General features: G+C 45.1%; 2 protein-coding genes across 2 annotated transcripts in view; both read right to left on the bottom strand.

Annotated features, from left to right (window-relative positions):
* Positions 1–275: 275 nt before the first annotated feature.
* On the bottom strand, positions 276–5,448 carry LOC115129766 (kelch-like protein 41b). The gene is made up of 6 exons (XM_029660462.2): positions 4,189–5,448; positions 3,776–3,933; positions 3,545–3,652; positions 2,475–2,660; positions 2,146–2,292; positions 276–1,748 (listed from the first exon to the last, which is right to left on the bottom strand). The coding sequence occupies exons 1-6, from the start codon at positions 5,296–5,298 to the stop codon at positions 1,637–1,639; spliced, it is 1,821 nt and encodes a 606-aa protein (XP_029516322.1). The 5' UTR covers positions 5,299–5,448; the 3' UTR covers positions 276–1,636.
* Positions 5,449–9,503: 4,055 nt separating this feature from the next.
* Positions 9,504–20,791, bottom strand: part of LOC115129980 (collagen alpha-1(XXVIII) chain-like) — a 36,578-nt gene continuing 25,290 nt past the window's right edge. Inside the window, exons 17-36 of the mRNA XM_029660771.2 lie at positions 18,380–18,448; positions 18,197–18,265; positions 18,017–18,088; positions 17,833–17,901; positions 17,628–17,699; positions 17,459–17,527; positions 17,300–17,368; positions 17,100–17,168; positions 16,947–17,015; positions 16,751–16,819; positions 15,911–15,979; positions 15,707–15,775; positions 15,540–15,620; positions 15,373–15,408; positions 15,244–15,280; positions 14,550–15,107; positions 11,378–11,637; positions 10,558–10,789; positions 10,064–10,255; positions 9,504–9,963 (exon numbers count right to left, since the gene is read on the bottom strand). Of these exons, the coding sequence (XP_029516631.1) occupies positions 9,959–9,963; positions 10,064–10,255; positions 10,558–10,789; positions 11,378–11,637; positions 14,550–15,107; positions 15,244–15,280; positions 15,373–15,408; positions 15,540–15,620; positions 15,707–15,775; positions 15,911–15,979; positions 16,751–16,819; positions 16,947–17,015; positions 17,100–17,168; positions 17,300–17,368; positions 17,459–17,527; positions 17,628–17,699; positions 17,833–17,901; positions 18,017–18,088; positions 18,197–18,265; positions 18,380–18,448 (2,235 nt within the window). The 3' untranslated portion in view covers positions 9,504–9,958. The remainder of the gene's footprint in view (positions 9,964–10,063; positions 10,256–10,557; positions 10,790–11,377; positions 11,638–14,549; positions 15,108–15,243; positions 15,281–15,372; positions 15,409–15,539; positions 15,621–15,706; positions 15,776–15,910; positions 15,980–16,750; positions 16,820–16,946; positions 17,016–17,099; positions 17,169–17,299; positions 17,369–17,458; positions 17,528–17,627; positions 17,700–17,832; positions 17,902–18,016; positions 18,089–18,196; positions 18,266–18,379; positions 18,449–20,791) is intronic.

Here is a 20,791-nt window from a genome sequence, read left to right as displayed (position 1 = left end):
AAAATATACGAGAAGTACAGTACTACTTCCTCTTCACTATGGGTACAGTACAACATTCCTGTGCAGCAGTTAAATAAGGGGAGGAATAACATGGAGTACATTAAGCGGCGTTATTCCCCCTCAGTGCTGGGTGTTTAGTGGCTTAGTATTACTGTACTATGATGTCACATGTCCTGCATTTAGCATCAGCCGGCAGGTTGATACAGGGAGGGAAAAAAGTATTTGATCCCCTGCTGACTTTGTACGTTTGCCCACTGACAAAGAAATGATCAGTCTATCATTTTAATGGTAGGTTTATTTGAACAGTGAGAGACAGAATAACAACAAAACAATCCAGAATAACGCATGTCAAAAATGTTACCTAGTTCACCTACATTTCATCTCTAGGACAGACAGAGATTTCCAGTTCTGGGTTACCAGGGGTGTAAAGTACATCAGTAAAAATACTTAAAAGTACAATTTAAGTAGTTTTTGGGGGTATCTGTACTTTACTATTTATATTTTTGATAACTTTTACTTCACTGCATTCCTAAAGAAAATAATATACTTTTTACTCCATACATTTTCCCTGACACCTGAAATTACTCATTACATTTTGAATGCTTAGCATGACAGGAAAATGGTCCAATTCACACACTTATCAAGAGAACATCCCTGGTCATCCCTACTGTCTCTGATCTGGCGGACTCAAAAAACACAAATGCTTTGTTTGTAAATTATTTCTGAGTGTTGGAGAGTGCCACTGGCTATCCCTAAATAAAGCAGAAAGAGAATTGTGCTGTCTGGATTGCTTAATATAAGGAATTTGAAAGGATTTATACTTTTGATACAGAAGTATATTTTAGCAATTACATTTACTTTTTGATACTTAAGTATATTTAAATCCAAATACTTTTAGACTTTTTCTCAAGTATTATTTTACTGGGTGACTTTCACTTTTACTTTAGTCATTTTCTATTAAGGTATGACAATTGGGTACTTTTTCCACCACTGTGGGTTAATGAGATTAACCTACTGTATGTCAAACCTACTGTGGAAATCTACTGGGACCTACAGCCTTGGTATGACACATAATGTAGTGTACATAGTGTATGCATAATGCATGGCAGTTGTTTAAACCTGCCAATGAGTAGGTGTTTCCCATGTTAGTTTTTACTATACCAACTGGCTCACACTTAGATTTAATTTCCTGATATACCATATCTTCGACCTGAATCTAGTTCTAGTAAAACATGCGTGCAATGCACAGACAAATGTTTAAACTTAACCAGCCATAAAAATGGCGACAACTGTTTCTCCAAATTCAAAACAACCATAACAGGAGTTTTTGAACAAATGTTTATTTTACAAAAAAGCTAGCTAAATACACGTTGTGGGTTACTCTATAATGAGGGAAACTAATATACTGATGCGGTCTTCACTGAAGCAAAGTAGATGTTTTTATTGTACAGAAAATCACCTGAGATCAGAAAGAGGCAAAAAGAAACTCACAACACAATCAACTAATAAGAGTCCACATTTGAATTGTCATGTGACACCCCCTCTATTCCTGAAATGGAAAGACTACCCAGAGGAGATGGTGGTAATCCGGGCAGACAGAGGGCATCATGGGGAATCATGACTGGGCAGCGAGGGTCTAGAGTTTGGGCATCTTGGCAGCATTGAGGCGCATGGACACGCAGGAGGAGCCAGCGGCGTAACGCATCTCCCTCAGCATCCCGCTCCATTCCTTCTTGTCCTCCTCGTACCTAACACAGGGAAAATGAAGATACAGTGATGAGGAACAGAACAAATCAAGACGTAGCTGACTGTTTGTACAGTACCACTGACCAAGTAGGGCCCTCTCATTTCTTTTTTCATTTAGTTTCAACTTTATTTCTTATCATACATTTATATAACAAATTATTATAATTGAACCAAGATGAATAAGTTCAACTTGTTTGTCCACAGGTATGGAAATGTAAGCCATCTAAAATAACAAACCCACAACTAAACTAACAGGGCGGAACAATGCAAACTTCTGTTAGCTCACAGAGTTAATGCCTAGGCTTTAGCACAATGGGCTAACACAGTCCTGTTGAATGCATGAAGAAGACCCGGGTCTGAAACCAGGTTGATAACATAACATTAAAAGAGGGTACTTACTGCCAAACATCAGTAATCTCTGCGGGGACCACCTCCTTGTTGTCATTCTGGATGAAGGTGAAGCCCCCCACGGCGTACAGGGTACTCTCATTGCTCAGCAGGTTCACTGAGCTCCTCTCCTGGGGAAAGTCTGTGAATGCCTCCCATCTGCAAAACAAGGTGATTAGGGATAGCGTCAGGGGGACTCTTTCTAATTAAGGCCATCCTGACTCAAGAAGACTAATAACGTTCAACATCCAGAACCAGCAAATGGTATTGTTATGGTGGATGATATAAAAAGGTGTAACAAGTTCTTAAACTGATTTATCACCAAACTAAATGCTACATACTTATTTGTTCCAAAGTCGTAGACTTCAGATGCAGCAGTGAGGCCTTCCTCGTTGACTCCACCAGCCACCACGATCTTTCCATTGTGAACGATGGCTCCGAACATGGCTCTGGCTGTCTTCATGGCAGCCAGCTCCCTCCACTCTGACTGCTTGTGGTTGTATACAAACATCTTGTTCAGGGCTTTGCTGCGCGGGAGAATGACAGACAGGGTTGTCAGATCTCAGGAAATGCCCTTCTGGCAACAGTATAGAAAGACTGTGATGGGTTTGCAGTTACGGTTTGGATCCTATAAATCAGACAACATGTATTACAATACGGGCTCACATGCAGTGGAGGCTGGTGAGAGGAGGACGGCTCATAGTAACGGCTGGAATGGAGTCAATGGAATAGTATCAAACACATCAAAGACGTGGCTTCCATGTGTTTGATGCCATTCCATTTACTCCATTCCAGCCGTTACTATGAGCTGTCCTCCCCTCAGCAGCCTCCACTGCTCACATGTAACCCAAAGAACACATTATTTTCACTACGGTCACGTATGAATAACTGTTTACTTTACCATGTGTAGTTCCATAATGAAAAGAATGACTTCTACACTAGCTCTATGGTCTGACATGCTCAGGTCTTAGAATGATAGACTACAAACAGCTGCAGCTCACACCATATCTTTAGCACGATGCACGCACGCACGCGCGCGCACGCACGCGCACGCACACACACACACACACACACACACACACACACACACACACACACACACGATTTTCAATTGTTGTGGGGACCTGAAATTGATTTTCATTTAAAATTATATTTTCCCTAACCTAACCCTAACCCCTAAACCTAACCCTAACGCCTAACCCTAATTGTAAACCCAAACCCTAAGCTTAAAATAACCTTTATCTTCGTGGAGACATGGGAAATGTCTCCACAAGAGAGAATTTTCCTTGTTTTACTATCCTTGTGGGGACTTTGGGGGAATTCAGGTCCCCACAAGGATATAAGACCACACACACACACACACACACACACACACACACACACACACACACACACACACACACACACATACTTGTCATCAGTCTTTCCTCCAATGCAGTACACCAAACCCTTATGGGAGACCACAGAATGGCCGTGGATCTTCAGGGGAAGCTTTTTGGTCTCACTCCACTTCATCTTCCTTTGGGAAAGCCATTACAGAACAGGAGGGTCAAAACACACACTTCAAATGGTAAAGACCTGAGTAGTCCTATATGTTTCTACTGTACTGTGTGAATGAGACGTTGAATGCTATTCCACTCACTGGACGTCATAGCACATCACAGAGTCCAAACACTCGTTGCTCTGGAGGTCTTTTCCAGCAATAGCGAACAGCAGGTTCTCACACTCTCCCATGTTGAAAAGGGCTCTAGGGGAAGGCATGGGGGGCAGAGCTACCCAGTCAGCTGCAAGAGTGTCCAACTGAAATACACAGGGTTGAATGAATGAATGATTGATTGATGTAATGACTGCATTAATCTATTACAAATAAGTATTCTGAATAAAGAGAGTGTTTTGTGCTATTGACATCATCATTTATTCTAACATCAAACAAAGACTTTTGTCGATGTAACTTAGTGAGCTAACATAGATTCTCGAAAGGCAAATATTACCAATAGAAGATTTGAAAGCATCAAAAGAAGTTGCCCAAACTCTAAATGAACAATGATTGGTTACCTGATAGAAGTAGCACTGTAGGGGGGCGTCCTTGTCCTCCTCGTCCACAAACAGTCCTCCGATGAGGTAGAGCTGGTTCTTCTGTGATGCCAGGCTGACGTGGTTCCGGGGGATCTGTTCCGACATGGCCGCCAGGAAACACTCGTTCTCGTTGACGTCGTACGCCACCGCTGCCGTGTCGTTGATCATCAGGATCAGGTCGCGGACGTACATGCCGTGGCGACGGTTATCGTTCAGGAAACCTGGGAAAACCTCCTCTGTCTCGCCACCCTCACCGTCCGCCCCCTTATCCCCAGCTACCTTCTCCTTCTTCTCTGGGAGTTTCCCCTGGAACGCGTCTTTGATCATCTGGACCTTCTTCAGGAGTTCTGGGTCAGCCTTGATGATCTCGTCTGTCTCCACTTTGTCGTGGAAGTATTTCTCGGGCATGAGGCGGAAGCGGATGCACTCAAAGGCGTCACCCAGTACCTGGACACGTTTGTCTTTGTCGTTGTGGACCCATTTCATGAGGGCTTCGAACACCATCTCCTCCCTCTCCACATTGAGCGAGTCGCCACCGATGACTGCGAACAGTTCATGAGCGGCCAGCTGGAGGAACTCCTCGTCTTTAGAGAGGATATCGAAGCGGTCTGCGATGTAGTCACGGGCGGACACCGCCAACCTGGGCACGTTAAGGACCAGACCCATCCTGAAGATTGCCAGACAGTTGGTCACGGAGAGCTTCTTCTGAAGATAATTAACACACACGGTGAAGACTGAAGGTATCTGGAAACGATTGGCTACAGCAAGTATGTCCTGCACATTTTCGTCAGTGAGGTCGATCTCGGCCGAGTACAGATACATAATTATCATGTCCAAGATTGCGGGATTGACATCGTCCAGGACCACCTCCTTGTTGGCCTTCACCTCCTTGCCATCCTCGGAAAATAATATCTCTCTGAAGTATGGGCTGCAGGCAGCCATGATGAGTTTATGGCAGGGGAAGCTCCGATCGCCCACTTTCAGAGTGCAGTCCACAAACTTGTTCTCGTTCAGCAGCTCCTTGAGGCCATCCTGGAGCAAGGTGCTCTGGAAGAGGCGCAGCTCCTCCTTCATGGCTTTCGGGTCCATGATGTTGGGAAATCAGTGGCTTGCAGAGGGGAAGAAATGGTGGCCACAGGTCCTCTTGGCACCCAGTCCAGGCTAGAAAAGGCTGAGCAGAGAAAAGGTTCCCAGCTTGAAGCCCCCACTGCCGACTGCAATTTAATACTTTCCCCTCTAAATATAGCTGCCTGCCTGCCTCAGTCGGTAGGAATCTCAGCTCTTCCAAATCTGAATGCGGAGACCGACTCATACAGCTGTCACAGACTGAAAGAAGCAACTGGGGTGTTCTGGGCTATAGTCCACTACCATGATTCAGCCTCAACACTGTCATTGGTATAGTAGTGGCTAAAGAGGGATAATGCTGTCAAAGCTACTGGTTATTAACCCAATATTGGTTGTTTAGACTAGTGTCTCCACCCTGTATCTCATTCCCATTCATTCATTTCCAAACAACCATTCAAGCTAGGGTAATACCTCTCAATTAAACTATTTAAAGTGGATTCTAGGATATTATGTCCCTATGCCACTGTGCAAAATACAATGTACTATCGTTTTAATTGAATTTAGCCCTAAGACTGACTAGGATTGGATTCTAATGAGCATGGTTGAGAAAAGTTGAGGAGGGCTGAGCAGCAGCAGCTGATAGACAGGCCTCTCCACCTATCAACATTCCTCGTAATTTTCTCTTCATTGTTCGGGGGGGGGGGTCATAGGGGCGAGGCATTCAACTTCAAGCCCTGAAAATAGACACTTTTTCCTGAATTATACTGTACCCTCAGTGTAGGCTTTCATCTCTGTTTAAACTTAGGTGGCTACAGATAAAATATATAAAGCAGGTAAACTTAGCTTGATTATAAGTCAAAGTGTTTGGAAATGGGTGGCAATGTGGACACTGTAGTTGAGGACACTAAAGATAGACCATTTGGACAGGAGTGGAGTGTCTCACACGTAATATAAATATAGTGTAGTGCACAGACAGCAGTGTCACCTCGCCAATATCAGAAATGGATACCTATCGATTGCGGTGGCTACAGGAACAGGTTCCTAAATTCATAGAAAGTGAGATTTAGAGAAGACTTTCAAAGTACATTCATCTTGTTTGTACTGATGAAAATATTAAGTTCAATTTAGTTGAGTTAAATTCACAGACGTTTATTTACTCTCTAAGCAAAGTCATTTTCTCAGAGCATGATACATTTCAAAACGGTCCTCTATCTATCAAATAGATTGTCAGAACAAATGGTCATAGTTAAAACAAAATAAGTAGCAACATGTAGTAGTAGCAACTGTAGTAGCAACATGTGCACATATTATATTATTAAAAGTTATATAGACGTTATATTTGTGTTAAATTACAATCTGAATCAAGTGAGCTACCAATGGAACAGCTGGGGGTTCCTGATGAGAGAATTGAGAACCATTGACTGATTTAGTCAACTGTTCTCAATGGACACAAGGTCATATGTGAGTCTTTCACAAGACACTACACTGGCCATAGACATATAAATGACTTAACAGGATAACACAACAGATTACATCAACTGGAATGATGACACTCTCATTCACGGCTGCACAAAAAGAGCTAAGAGCAAAACATGCCAAAAAATACTCTAATGAGCCGGCGAACCTACATTTTAATTATCACTAAAAGAGCAAGTAACGCTTTTTGTGAACTGTAGAGCAAAATTGAAGAGCTCAAAGGGTTCTTTGAGTCATCATGGTTCCACAGAGAACCATCACCTTTCCCAAAGAACCCTTGACGAACACTAGCTTCTAGTGTGCATCAGGCAAGGCAACTTTTCACCAGTAGAGGACACCATACATCTACAGTATAAGCCACATGAACCAGCGTGAAATGAAAGGCAACAATTGTAATGTAGAAAACTGTACGGTAATGTACTTGTATGACAAACATCGCAAATTCAGACAAACATAAAACAAAATCACATTTTTATTCCTAAAAATCTTTGTTAAAAAAACACATTCAAATGCACAAAACTATCCCTAGACATGAACGGTAGAGCACCGTTGTCATTTCCTAGCGTGGTTTGTTGACAGCACAGTGAGTTGATACAGGGTTGGTTCTTCTTGGAAATAAAATGAGTTGCTCATAGTTTCTGTAAACGTGTAAATATTGGGTCACAAGCTAGATGAATAGCATTATTGCAGGAACACGTTATGGCACCAATGTTGTTATTTCACAGTTTGAACAATGTGGATATTACAATTACGTTAGCAATATAAAATCAGTGATCAGCATAAAAGAGTTATGATATGATGCGGGATATATACATTACATACTGATGCTGTCAAAAAATGCTGTCAAAAAATCTATAGACCATACTGATTTGCCACTTGAAGCATGTACAGTTGAAGTCGGAAGTTTAGGTTGGAGTCATTAAAACTTGTTTTTCAACCACTCCACAAATTTCTTGTTCACAAACTATAGTTTTGGCAAGTTGGTTAGGACATCTACTTTGTACATGACACAAGTCATTCTTCCAACAATTGTTTACAGACAGATTATTTCACTTATAATTCACTGCATCACAATTCCAGTGGGTCAGAAGTTTACATACACTAAGTTGACTGTGCCTTTAAACAGCTTGGACAATTCCAGAAAATTGTGTCATTGCTTTAGAAGCTTCTGATAGGCTAATTGACATCATTTTAGTCAATTGGAGGTCTACCTGTGGATGTATTTCAAGGCCTACCTTCAAACTATGTGCCTCTTTGCTTGACATCTTGGGAAAATCAAAAGAAATCAGCCAAGACCTCAGAATTTTTTTGTTGTAGATCTCCACAATTCTGGATCATCCTTGGGAGCAATTTCCAAACGCCTGAAGGTACGTTCATCTGTACAAACAATGGTACGTAAGTATAAACACCATGGGACCACACAGCCGTCAACACACTCATCTCCTAGAGATGAACGTACTTTGATGCAAAATGTGCAAATCAATTCCAGAACAACAACAAAGGACCTTGTGAAGATGCTGGAGGAAACAGGTACAAAAGTATCGATATCCACAGTAAAACGAGTCCTATATTCACATAACCTGAAAGGCCGCTCAGCAAGAAAGAAGCCACTGCTCCAAAACCGCCATAAAAAAAGCCAGACTACGGTTTGCAACTGCACATGGGGACAAAGATCGTACTTTTTGGAGAAATGCCCTCTGGTCTGATGAAACCAAAATAGAACTGTTTGGCCATAATGACCATCGTTATGTTTGGAGGAAAAAGGGGGAGGCTTGTAAGCCGAAGAACACCATCCCAACCGTGAAGCACGGGGGTGCCCCCGGTTGTGGGGGTGCTTTGCTGCAGGAGGGACTGGTGCACTTCACTAAATATATGGCATCATGAGGTAGGAAAATTATGTGGATATATTGAAGCAACATCTCACGACACCAGCCAGGAAGTTAAAGCTTGGTAGCAAATGGGTCTTCCAAATGGACAATGACCCAAAGCATACTTCCAAAGTTGTGGCAAAATGGTTTAAGGACAACAAAGTCAAGGTATTGGAGAGGCCATCACAAAGCCCTGACCTCAATCCCATAGAACATTTGTGGGCAGAACTGAAAAAGCATGTGCGAGCAAGGAGGCCTACAAACCTGACTCAGTTACACCAGCTCTGTCAGGAGGAATGGGCCAAAATTCACCCAACTTATTGTGGGAAGCTTGTGGAAGGCTACCCGACGCGTTTGACCCAAGTTAAACAATTTAAAGGCAATTCTACCAAATACGAATTGAGTGTATGTAAACTTCTGATCCACTGGGAATGTGATGAAAGAAATAAAAGCTGAAATAAATCATTCTCTCTACTATTATTCTGACATTTCATATTCTTAAAATAAAAAGTGGTGATCCTAACTGACCTAAGACCTTCTAGGAGTAAATGTGAAAAACTGGAATTGTGAAAAAAGTATTTGAATTTGGTCAAATGTATTTGGTAAGGTGCATGTTAACTTCCAATTTCAACTGTATGTATTAATTAATCAGTGTCTAATACTAAGTGGTATTTTCTACTATTTCTTGACTACATAACTGAGTGAGATTGACTGAATTGTGTGATAAAATGATGTTATATGATGAGCTATCCATTCATTTTGAATGAAAATGGTAATGTTAAATTAAAGGCCCAGTGCAGTCAAAAACTAGATTTGCTTGTGTTTTATATATGTTTCCACATTATGAGGCTGAAAGATTACTGTGAAATTGTGAAAATATTGATAATGCCCCTTTAGTGTAAGAGTTGTTTGAAAGAGTGCCTAAAATTTCAGCCTGTTTTGGTGGGATGGAGTTTTGGCCTTCCATGGTGAAATCACCAGGTGGTAAATTAGTTAATAGACCAATAAGAAAGAGTTCCAAACCACAGTAAGGTACTTAATTGTCATCCAGAAATGATTTGATATTAAGATAAAAACGGCTGCATTGGACCTTTAATGAAACATTTTTACAGAGATTGGCGGTAAAATTAAAGTTCAGATCAGACACTGGAATTAGTATATGAATATTTATAATAAGTGCGTAGAGTTTTAGTTCAAGGGTAGGGGGGGGGGACTAGGGAGTGTCAAACAAGCATTTATCCAATAGTACAACATACTGTCATGACTTGACCTCCTTCCATCGTGAAGTACATGGTGCCATGGAACATCCGTTTAAAGACTGAATTGAGTGAGATGTCTTCTCAGCCTGTTGTGAAGAAAACACACAAAAGCATTCATACAAAATCCCATACTTGATGAACATTCAACGGAAACCAAAGATCATTGAACGATGAGCTATACAGTACCTGCTCTGCCTTGCACGCATGTCCTCTTACACTCCTCCTCTGTGTCGAAGCGGTTCTGGTTCCCCTCACAGGCTCCGTACCAGAACTGGGCGCATGCGTTGGCCTGCTTGTCGTAGTACCAGCGCATTTTGTAGTCCCGACAGGGGCCCTGGTCTAGGACCAGTGCACAGCGAGGGTCCAGAGGCACATACTCTGACATGGGCAGAACACAGAGAGAAGACCGTTAGTGAAGGCCCACTAAATAAATAGATGTTATATCAGGATGTAGGGGCCATGGCACACTAGTATACTGATTCTGTTCATTGGCAGATATAGCTAAAGCATCAACAAAATGTGGGTCAATTTCAGTTGGAATCATTCAGTAACTGATTTTGACAGGCTTTGTAGTAATCTGAACAGCTCATATGATTCAATCCGTTAGCTTAATGAACAGACACAGGGTAGACTTCTATGACCACATAGACATAGCACTTCTCCCAGCTGTTGCAACATACCTTTGGGAAGTGCGGGTCGTGATGCAGGCACTAACTGGACAGAGCCTGAGGACCCTGAGGATGAAGATGACGTTCCTGATGATGATGAGGAAGAGGACCCTCCTGTATTGGAAGATGAGGAATCCCTGGAGGAGGAGGATGTGTTGCGGTTCAACGTGGGAACGTCCCCGCGACCAGTCCCCCAATCTGGGGTGTAAACACCTCCATCCTGGCCTCCCTCACGCTGCCCTTTCTGGACCCGGAGGAATTCAAACACACAAGGAAAAATATGAGGACCAACAAAGTCCTTACCCTATTGTCAATTAGTAGCAAAACACAAATACACCGTTTTAAAGCCTGACACAGAGTAACAAGCCCAGTGTTACTATAGTGAGATAATGTACAGTAGACTAAGAGGAGACAGTGTTACTATAGTGAGATAATGTACAGTAGACTAAGAGGAGACAGTGTTACTATAGTGAGATAATGTACAGTAGACTAAGAGGAGACAGTGTTACTATAGTGAGATAATGTACAGTAGACTAAGAAGAGACAGTGTTACTATAGTGAGATAATGTACAGTAGCCTAAGAGGAGACAGTGTTACTATAGTGAGATAATGTACAGTAGCCTAAGAGGAGACAGTGTTACTATAGTGAGATAATGTACAGTAGACTAAGAAGAGACAGTGTTACTATAGTGAGATAATGTACAGTAGACTAAGAGGAGACAGTGTTGTCATTAGTTCAATGGAGCATGCAAGTCATGTCAACTATACATTGAGAGTAGGTTGTTTTCTGGCCAGTGCCTCTGCTAAATGTCTGTTAATGTGCTGTAAAGACCTGTACTGTGGCAGTGCCAGGGTTGATAGGCTGGGTCAGGTCTACGCTGCCACCCTGACTTTGAGTGCCGGTAGTGGTGACTGTTCGCCTCCTGTTGAAGTCCTCCTGGTTGGTGGTTCCATAGCCATTGCCCCCGTTGCCATAGTTCCCATTGTTCCCGTTCCTGTATCCATTGTTGCCGTAGCCGTTGGTGACACGGTTGTATATCAGACCACCGTTCTCGTCTTCACAGAACTTGCTGACGAGCTTGGACTCCAGAGCTGAGAGAGAGAGCCACAGAGCAACAGGAGTTGTGATGACTTGGAACAGGAGATGAATCACATTGTACTGGTATTAGCCTTGGAGACTTCGCGGCAACTTGATGCAGTTAACTTGGTACATTAGGTAAATGTACAGACCACACCGTATAATAACAGTAGACCTACTGCTAACATAGGGGCAGAAGTTTTTCTTCACTATGTCAGCTGACCAGGGCCATTCAACATTCAGCTAACACTGTAACGACCTAAAGCTTCACATGACACCATCTACAGATGAAACACTATGGTGTCTTAAAGGAGGCCTGGGTAGGATCAAAATGTCATAAATATTCATGTATTTATGTTATTAGATAGAAATGTCAAATATTTGTCAACAATCCTGAAAAGGACTATTCTATGGATTACATTGAGTGATAATTTTCCTCACCATTTTAGATAAGCATGCTCCGTTCAAAAATGCAGAACCAAGAACAGATACAGCCCTTGGTTCACTCCAGACCTGACTGCCCTCGACCAGCACAAAAACATCCTGTGGCGGACTGCAATAGCATCGAATAGCCCCCGTGATATGCAACTGTTCAGGGAAGTCAGGAACCAATACACGCAGTCAGTCAGGAAAGCTAAGGCCAGCTTCTTCAGGCAGAAGTTTGCATCCTGTAGCTCCAACTCCAAAAAGTTCTGGGACACTGTGAAGTCCATGGAGAACAAGAGTACCTCCTCCCAGCTGCCCACTGCACTGAGGCTAGGTAACACGGTCTCCACCGATAAATCCACGATTATCGAAAGCTTCAATAAGCACTTCTCAACGGCTGGCCATGCCTTCCGCCTGGCTACTCCAACCTCGGCCAACAGCTCCGCCCCCCGCAGCTCCTCGCCCAAGCCTCTCCAGGTTCTCCTTTACCCAAATCCAGATAGCAGATGTTCTGAAAGAGCTGCAAAACCTAGACCCGTACAAATCAGCTGGGCTTGACAATCTGGACCCTCTATTTCTGAAACTATCTGCCGCCATTGTCGCAACCCCTATTACCAGCCTGTTCAACCTCTCTTTCATATCGTCTGAGATCCCCAAGGATTGGAAAGCTGCCGCAGTCATCCCCCTCTTCAAAGGGGAGACACCTGGACCCAAACTGCTATAGACCTATATCCATCCTGCCCTGCCTATCTAAGGTCTTCGAAAGCCAAGTCAACAAACAGGTCACTGACCATCTCGAATCCCACCGTACCTTCTCCGCTGTGCAATCTGGTTTCCGACACGGGTGCACCTCAGCCACGCTCAAGGTACTAAACGATATCATAACCGCCATCGATAAAAGACAGTACTGTGCAGCCGTCTTCATCGACCTCGCCAAGGCTTTCGACTCTGTCAATCACCATATTCTTATCGGCAGACTCAATAGCCTCGGTTTCTCGGATGACTGCCTTGCCTGGTTCACCAATTACTTTGCAGAAGTTCAGTGTGTCAAATCGGAGGGCATGCTGTCCGGTCCTCTGGCAGTCTCTATGGGGTGCCACAGGGTTCAATTTCGGGCCGACTCTTTTCTCTGTATATATCAATGATGTTGCTCTTGCTGCGGGCGATTCCCTGATCCACCTCTACGCAGACGACACCATTCTATATACTTTCGGCCGTCATTGGACACTGTGCTATCTAACCTCAAACGAGCTTCAATGCCATACAGCACTCCTTCCGTGGCCTCCAACTGCTCTTAAACGCGAGTAAAACCAAATGCATGCTTTTCAACCGATCGCTGCCTGCACCCGCATGCCCGACTAGCATCACCACCCTGGATGGTTCCGACCTTGAATATGTGGACATCTATAAGTACCTAGGTGTCTGGCTAGACTGCAAACTCTCCTTCCAGACTCACATCAAACATCTCCAATCGAAAATCAAATCAAGAGTCGGCTTTCTATTCCGCAACAAAGCCTCCTTCACTCACGCCGCCAAGCTTACCCTAGTAAAACTGACTATGATCCTCGATTTCGGCGATGTCTTCTACAAAATGGCTTCCAACACTCTACTCAGCAAACTGGATGCAGTCTATCATAGTGCCATCCGTTTTGTCACCAAAGCACCTTATACCACCCACCACTGCGACTTGTATGCTCTAGTCGGCTGGCCCTCGCTACATATTCGTCGCCAGACCCACTGGCTCAGGTCATCTACAAGTCCATGCTGTAAAGCTCCGCCTTATCTCAGTTCACTGGTCACGATGGCAACACCCATCCGTAGCACACGCTCCAGCAGGTGTATCTCACTGATCATCCCTAAAGCCAACACCTCATTTGGCCGCCTCTCGTTCCAGTACTCTGCTGCCTGTGACTGGAATGAACTGCAAAAATCGCTGAAGTTGGAGACTTTTATCTCCTCACCAACTTCAAACATCAGCTATCCGAGCAGCTAACCGATCGCTGCAGCTGTACATAGTCTATTGGTAAATAGCCCACCCATTTTCACCTACCTCATCCCCATACTGTTTTTATACTGTTTTTTTATTTTATTTATTTATTTACCTTTCTGCTCTTTTGCACACCAATATCTCTACCTGTACATGACCATCTGATCATTTATCACCCCAGTGTTAATCTGCAAAATTGTATTATTCGCCTACCTCATGCCTTTTGCACACATTGTATATAGACTGCCCATTTTTTTTCTACTGTGTTATTGACTTGTTAATTGCTTACTCCATGTGTAACTCTGTGTTGTCTGTTCACACTGCTATGCTTTATCTTGGCCAGGTCGCAGTTGCAAATGAGAACTTGTTCTCAACTAGCCTACCTGGTTAAATAAAGGTGAAATAAAAAAAATAAATAAAAAAAAATAATCCCAAAAATCATGGTCTTTTTTGTTTGGGTTTTGTGAGGAATCACTCTGATATGACTACACCAACACGATAAACCAGCCTTACCTGGCAGCGTGTTGAAGTCATCAATGAGGTACATGTGTTCACTATCAGGGTCCGACGCGATCAGGTTGAGCTCCCTCAGGAACTCGGGCTGCGTGGGGTCCGACGTGTTCACGATCCCCAATGCGTACATCTCGATGTTGGCTGCATGTGCCTCCCGAACCGCAATATCCAGCTTCACCGGCTCCCGCTTATCCGTCTGTCCGTCCGTAATAACTATAGCCACTTTACTGACCCCCTTGCGCGAGCTGTAGAAGGCATCCTGGGTGGCCTTGCGGATGGCGGTGCCCGTGTGGGTGCCCTCACCTATATAAGGGATTTTTCGTATGGCCTGTTTGACGTCCTGCTTGGTCATGTGGCGCGCCAGGTTGAACTCTAGCTTGACCTCCAGGCTGTAGAGGACCAGGCCGATGCGGGTGGCGTTGCGGCCCACCGTCACGCGGTCCACCAGGGCCGCCACAAAGTCCTTGATGATCTCAAAGTTCTCCGGCCCCACGCTCTCCGAGCTGTCAATGACGAACACCAGCTCCATGGGCCGCTCCTTGCATTTGATTCCGCAACCTGGAAACAAGGCAGAGGTATACGATTCGGACGTAGAAAGGATGTTTTCCAGTGCACTCTCGACAAAGGCCTGCCGTATGTTGCAATCGATGTTAAATGATACTACACAAAGCACAACAAATAATGTTTTATTCACCACAAATCTCCTTGATCATTTTAATGATGTCTTCTCTCTGTGGGTCAAAATCCAGATTGACATGGTGACTAAATGGAATGAAAAAAAGACTATGTGAACTCAAAAGACAGCTAAAGACTGAGAACTTACTGTGAGGCCCATGTCGCCTTTGAACCCTGGTCTGCCCTAAAAGGAAGCAGTAAAACATTGGTCTGATCCGTTTCTCCTCTGATTGCAGTTAATTGTTTATTACAGCATGTATCCATGTTATCAAATGAATAGCCCTGATTATAAAAGCGACCCATGACATGACTCACTGATTGGCCAGGAACTCCAGGGTCACCCAAATCACCTTTGACCCCCTTCAGGCCCCTCTCCCCTCCAGAGCCGCGGTCACCCTGTCATAGAGCCAGATAACACAAGGTCAGAGGTCACGAATTCAAATACACTGCCGTATGCTTCAAATCACTGTGTCTGTTGTCACCTTGGCCCCTGTGAATCCTTCCCCTGGTGGCCCCCGAGGGCCCGTCACGCCCTGAGACCCTGCCTCACCCTGAAAGGGTCCACAAAATAGAGAGAAGATTTGCCGTGCTCAACCCAACATTTTAAAGAAACAAGAACATTTTTGTTTGCTTGCTTAGTTCGAATTACTATAGAAGTACCACTTGAAAACAAGAGCGAGGCCTACCTTTGGCCCCTGAATACCCTGCCCAGGGGGCCCCGTTGGCCCTGGGGGGCCCAGTCGTCCAATGCCACCCTAGAAATGAGCAGAAGTTATATGTGTACAACATCAATCAAAAGGTGTCAGCACAACATAGCCCAACCACACTGCACTACCTGTGTCAAACCTAGCTAGCCATGCAAAATAAGCTAAGCTAAGGGACAAACCCTTCACTTTTTACTTAACAAACCTAGACATTAAAAGTGACCCAATTTCACAGGGCAACCGTGTCACGAGCAGGTAACTTCACAACTCGAGTGTCTCTGGCTTTACTGTTCATAGTCTGACACATATAAGCAAGCTTACTGTATGAGACCAGACCTACTGATGTGATGGACAGGGGTACCTCAACCCCCAGGTCTGCCCGCTCCCTAGGGCTTCTGGGGCTACAGAAGATGAAAAGCCTGAAGACAAACCTGGACGTAATATTATAAGCTAGACTGCTGGCTCTGGGTATTGTGTTGGTTATAGGCACCCTGGTCCCAATGGTTCTCATTAGACCCTTATGTTGGGATATATTCACACGTTCTTGGAAGTGTGTTAAAATGATATATGTTTCGTGAGAATGAAACGCTGATTATCGCAGTCTTTGAATACAAGGTCCCTGGGGATATGTGTTCACACGTACAAGGTGGATCTGAAATGTGGAGTCTGCCAGCATGAGGTAATACTAGTATCAATCACCATGACTCAGTGGGTTTATGATGGCGCTGAACAAGGCTAAATGGGTTTCGCATCAGAGCTGGGATTGATTCTTTGCCAACTGTTTAGCAGGTTAGTTTCTTCATGTCAGACTACAATACATACCGGTAGACCTTGTAGCCCCTCGCCTGGGGGGCCTGCTAAACCTGGAAAGCCCCTGAAGCCAATATCACCCTAAATGGGAGAAAACACACAGCTATCATGATGTCCTCTGCTAATTGAGGTCTTCTGTTCACCCAGGGCTGTTGTCACTATCCAAAATAACCCAGATCCGACACCCTCACACAGACCATATCTTTACCTTCGGTCCAGGGATGCCCAGCCCCTCCAGGCCTGGTTCACCAGGAAGCCCCGGTAGACCAGGAGTTCCCTACAAACCCCAGGTAAACACTAGAGTCAACACTGGTACAACTCATGCAATAGCAACACGTTAATAAGCAGCAGTGTTGCTCACCGTAGTGCCAGGATAACCATCGCCTTTGGGCCCAAATGGACCAGACGGACCAGGACCTCCACGATCACCCTAAAAGTTTATGTGATTAAATAAAAGTACAGTAAGATTCAAGTAAAGAAATATCAGTAAATCAATGAATTACGCTGATTATTCCGGTAAAAAAGTATCCCTATTATTCTAATAGTGTGGCAGAGTGTGACCTTAGGACCAGGCAGCCCGTAGCCCGTCTCTCCTATTGGTCCAGATGGACCAGGTGGGCCAAGATTTCCCTGAGACAGACAGTTACAATATGGTTATGATATGGCATAAACCTCATCTACATGGTGAATTGCAGGCATTTTGGGACAGAGGGCTGTTACCTTAGGTCCTATGATTCCCCGCCCTGGAAGTCCTGGCATACCCAGTCGACCTGGTGTCCCAGGCTCCCCCTAGAAGAGGTCAGAGGTTAGAAGTCAAAGCTCGCAGTGTGACCACATTACACTACAGTACAGAGTGTAGACTGATGATAATTGAGGATTATGTCCTCACCTTTGCTCCAGAGGGCCCGGCGATTCCAGGAGGCCCACCCAAGCCCCGAATGCCCCTCTGGCCCTGATCTCCCTATAGCGAGAGGCATCATTCGTCAAAAAAACAGCACAGAAAAGCAACCTCGGAATACCACAGCTGTCCAGATTAATGAAGATGAAAATCTTGAAGCAGTGATGTGAGGAGAAAAACCTGGGAATCTTCTTACCTTCTCACCCTGGGTGCCAATTCCCGCAGCTCCCTCTGGCCCCCTCAGACCACCAACACCTGGTTCACCCTATATAGACAAACACAAACAGACACACAAGCAAAGCATATGAATCCAATGGTCACATTCAAAGAGGTACAGTAGCAACCTATGGTTCCCGGAGAGATGGCAGAAGGTGAAATACCTTCTGTCCCGGGGCCCCATCCTCTCCTGGGAGGCCAGGAAAACCAGCCAATCCTGACGCTCCTGGCTCACCCTGAAGAGAGATCGTTGGTCGTCTGTCTCACATCGCATCGACTACATATCCAAATGTGACACCACACCGAGGACAAACTACACATTGCATTTCCATTGGAGGACTCACCTTAGCCCCAGGTTCGCCAGCCCCTCTCTCTCCTGTTGAACCAAGCTCCCCTGGTAAGCCCTGGTCACCCTATGGATGAGAGGAGCACCCATACACAGCCACTAGTATTAGCGATAGCCTAAACATGCCATAACCACAATTGATACAAATGTAAAGTCAAGGAAGAAGCATTCAAACACAGACCTTGGGCCCTGGATATCCATCTCCTTGTGGGCCCCTGCCCCCTGGTGGCCCCCGTGGCCCCTCTATACCCTGGTAGGACGGGAAGCACAGGGCAGTCACATTAAGACAGTAATCCATAAAGCGACCCAAAAAAGCGACCCAAAAAAACGACTCCGAAAAAGAGGGAAACGAGGCGGTCTTCTGGTCAGACTCTGGAGACGGGCACACCGTGCACCACTCCCGAGCATTCTTCTTGCCAATGTCCAGTCTCTTGACAACAAGGTTGATGAAATCCGAGCAAGGGTAGCATTCCTGAGGGACATCAGAGACTGTAACGTTCTGTGCTTCACGGAAACATGGCTCACTGGAGAGACGCTATCTCCACGCATCGCGCCGACAGAAACAAACACCTTTCTCGTAAGAAGAGGGGCGGGGGCGTATGCCTTATGGCTAACGAGACATGGTGTGATGAAAGAAACATACAGGAACTCAAATCCTTCTGTTCACCTGATTTAGAATTCCTCACAATCAAATGTAGACCGCATTATCTACCAAGAGAATTCTCTTCGATTATAATCACAGCCGTATATATCCCCCCCCAAGCAGACACATCGATGGCTCTGAACGAACTTTATTTAACTCTTTGCAAACTGGAAACCATTTATCCGGAGGCTGCATTCATTGTAGCTGGGGATTTTAACAAGGCTAATCTGAAAACAAGACTCCCTAAATTTTATCAGCATATCGATTGCGCAACCAGGGGTGGAAAAACCTTGGATCATTGTTACTCTAACTTCCGCGACGCATATAAGGCCCTGCCCCGCCCCCCTTTCGGAAAAGCTGACCACGACTCCATTTTGTTGATCCCTGCCTACAGACAGAAACTAAAACAAGAGGCTCCCACGCTGAGGTCGGTCCAACGCTGGTCCGACCAAGCTGACTCCACACTCCAAGACTGCTTCCATCACGTGGACTGGGATATGTTTCGTATTGCGTCAGATAACAACATTGACGAATACGCTGATTCGGTGTGCGAGTTCATTAGAACGTGCGTTGAAGATGTCGTTCCCATAGCAACGATTAAAACATTCCCTAACCAGAAACCGTGGATTGATGGCAGCATTCGCGTGAAACTGAAATCGCGAACCACTTCTTTTAATCAGGGCAAGGTGTCTGGTAACATGACCGAATACAAACAGTGCAGCTATTCCCTCCGCAAGGCTATCAAACAAGCTAAGCGTCAGTACAGAGACAAAGTAGAATCTCAATTCAGACACAAGAGGCATGTGGCAGGGTCTACAGTCAATCACGGACTACAGGAAGAAATCCAGCCCAGTCACGGACCAGGATGTCTTGCTCCCAGGCAGACTAAATAACTTTTTTGCCCGCTTTGAGGACAATACAGTGCTACTGACACGGCCTGCAACGAAAACATGCGGTCTCTCCTTCACTGCAGCCGAGGTGAGTAAGACATTTAAACGTGTTAACCCTCGCAAGGCTGCAGGCCCAGACGGCATCCCCAGCCGCGTCCTCAGAGCATGCGCAGACCAGCTGGCCGGTGTGTTTACGGACATATTCAATCAATCCCTATACCAGTCTGCTGTTCCCACATGCTTCAAGAGGGCCACCATTGTTCCTGTTCCCAAGAAAGCTAAGGTAACTGAGCTAAACGACTACCGCCCCGTAGCACTCACTTCCGTCATCATGAAGTGCTTTGAGAGACTAGTCAAGGACCATATCACCTCCACCCTACCTAACACCCTAGACCCACTCCAATTTGCTTACCGCCCAAATAGGTCCACAGACGATGCTATCTCAACCACACTGCACACTGCCCTAACCCATCTGGACAAGAGGAATACCTATGTGAGAATGCTGTTCATCGACTACAGCTCGGCATTCAACGCCATAGTACCCTCCAAGCTCGTCATCAAGCTCGAGACCCTGGGTCTCGACCCCGCCCTGTGCAACTGGGTACTGGACTTCCTGACGGGCCGCCCCCAGGTGGTGAGGGTAGGCAACAACATCTCCTCCCCGCTGATCCTCAACACTGGGGCCCCACAAGGGTGCGTTCTGAGCCCTCTCCTGTACTCCCTGTTCACCCACGACTGCGTGGCCACGCACGCCTCCAACTCAATCATCAAGTTTGCGGACGACACAACAGTGGTAGGCTTGATTACCAACAACGACGAGACGGCCTACAGGGAGGAGGTGAGGACCCTCGGAGTGTGGTGTCAGGAAAATAACCTCACACTCAACGTCAACAAAACTAAGGAGATGATTGTGGACTTCAGGAAACAGCAGAGGGAACACCCCCCTATCCACATCGATGGAACAGTAGTGGAGAGGGTAGCAAGTTTTAAGTTCCTCGGCATACACATCACAGACAAACTGAATTGGTCCACTCACACAGACAGCATCGTGAAGAAGGCG

Source organism: Oncorhynchus nerka, linkage group LG5 (assembly GCF_034236695.1).
Source record: "Oncorhynchus nerka isolate Pitt River linkage group LG5, Oner_Uvic_2.0, whole genome shotgun sequence".
Classification (NCBI taxonomy): domain Eukaryota; kingdom Metazoa; phylum Chordata; class Actinopteri; order Salmoniformes; family Salmonidae; genus Oncorhynchus; species Oncorhynchus nerka.
This window is presented reverse-complemented; position numbering and strand designations above follow the sequence as displayed.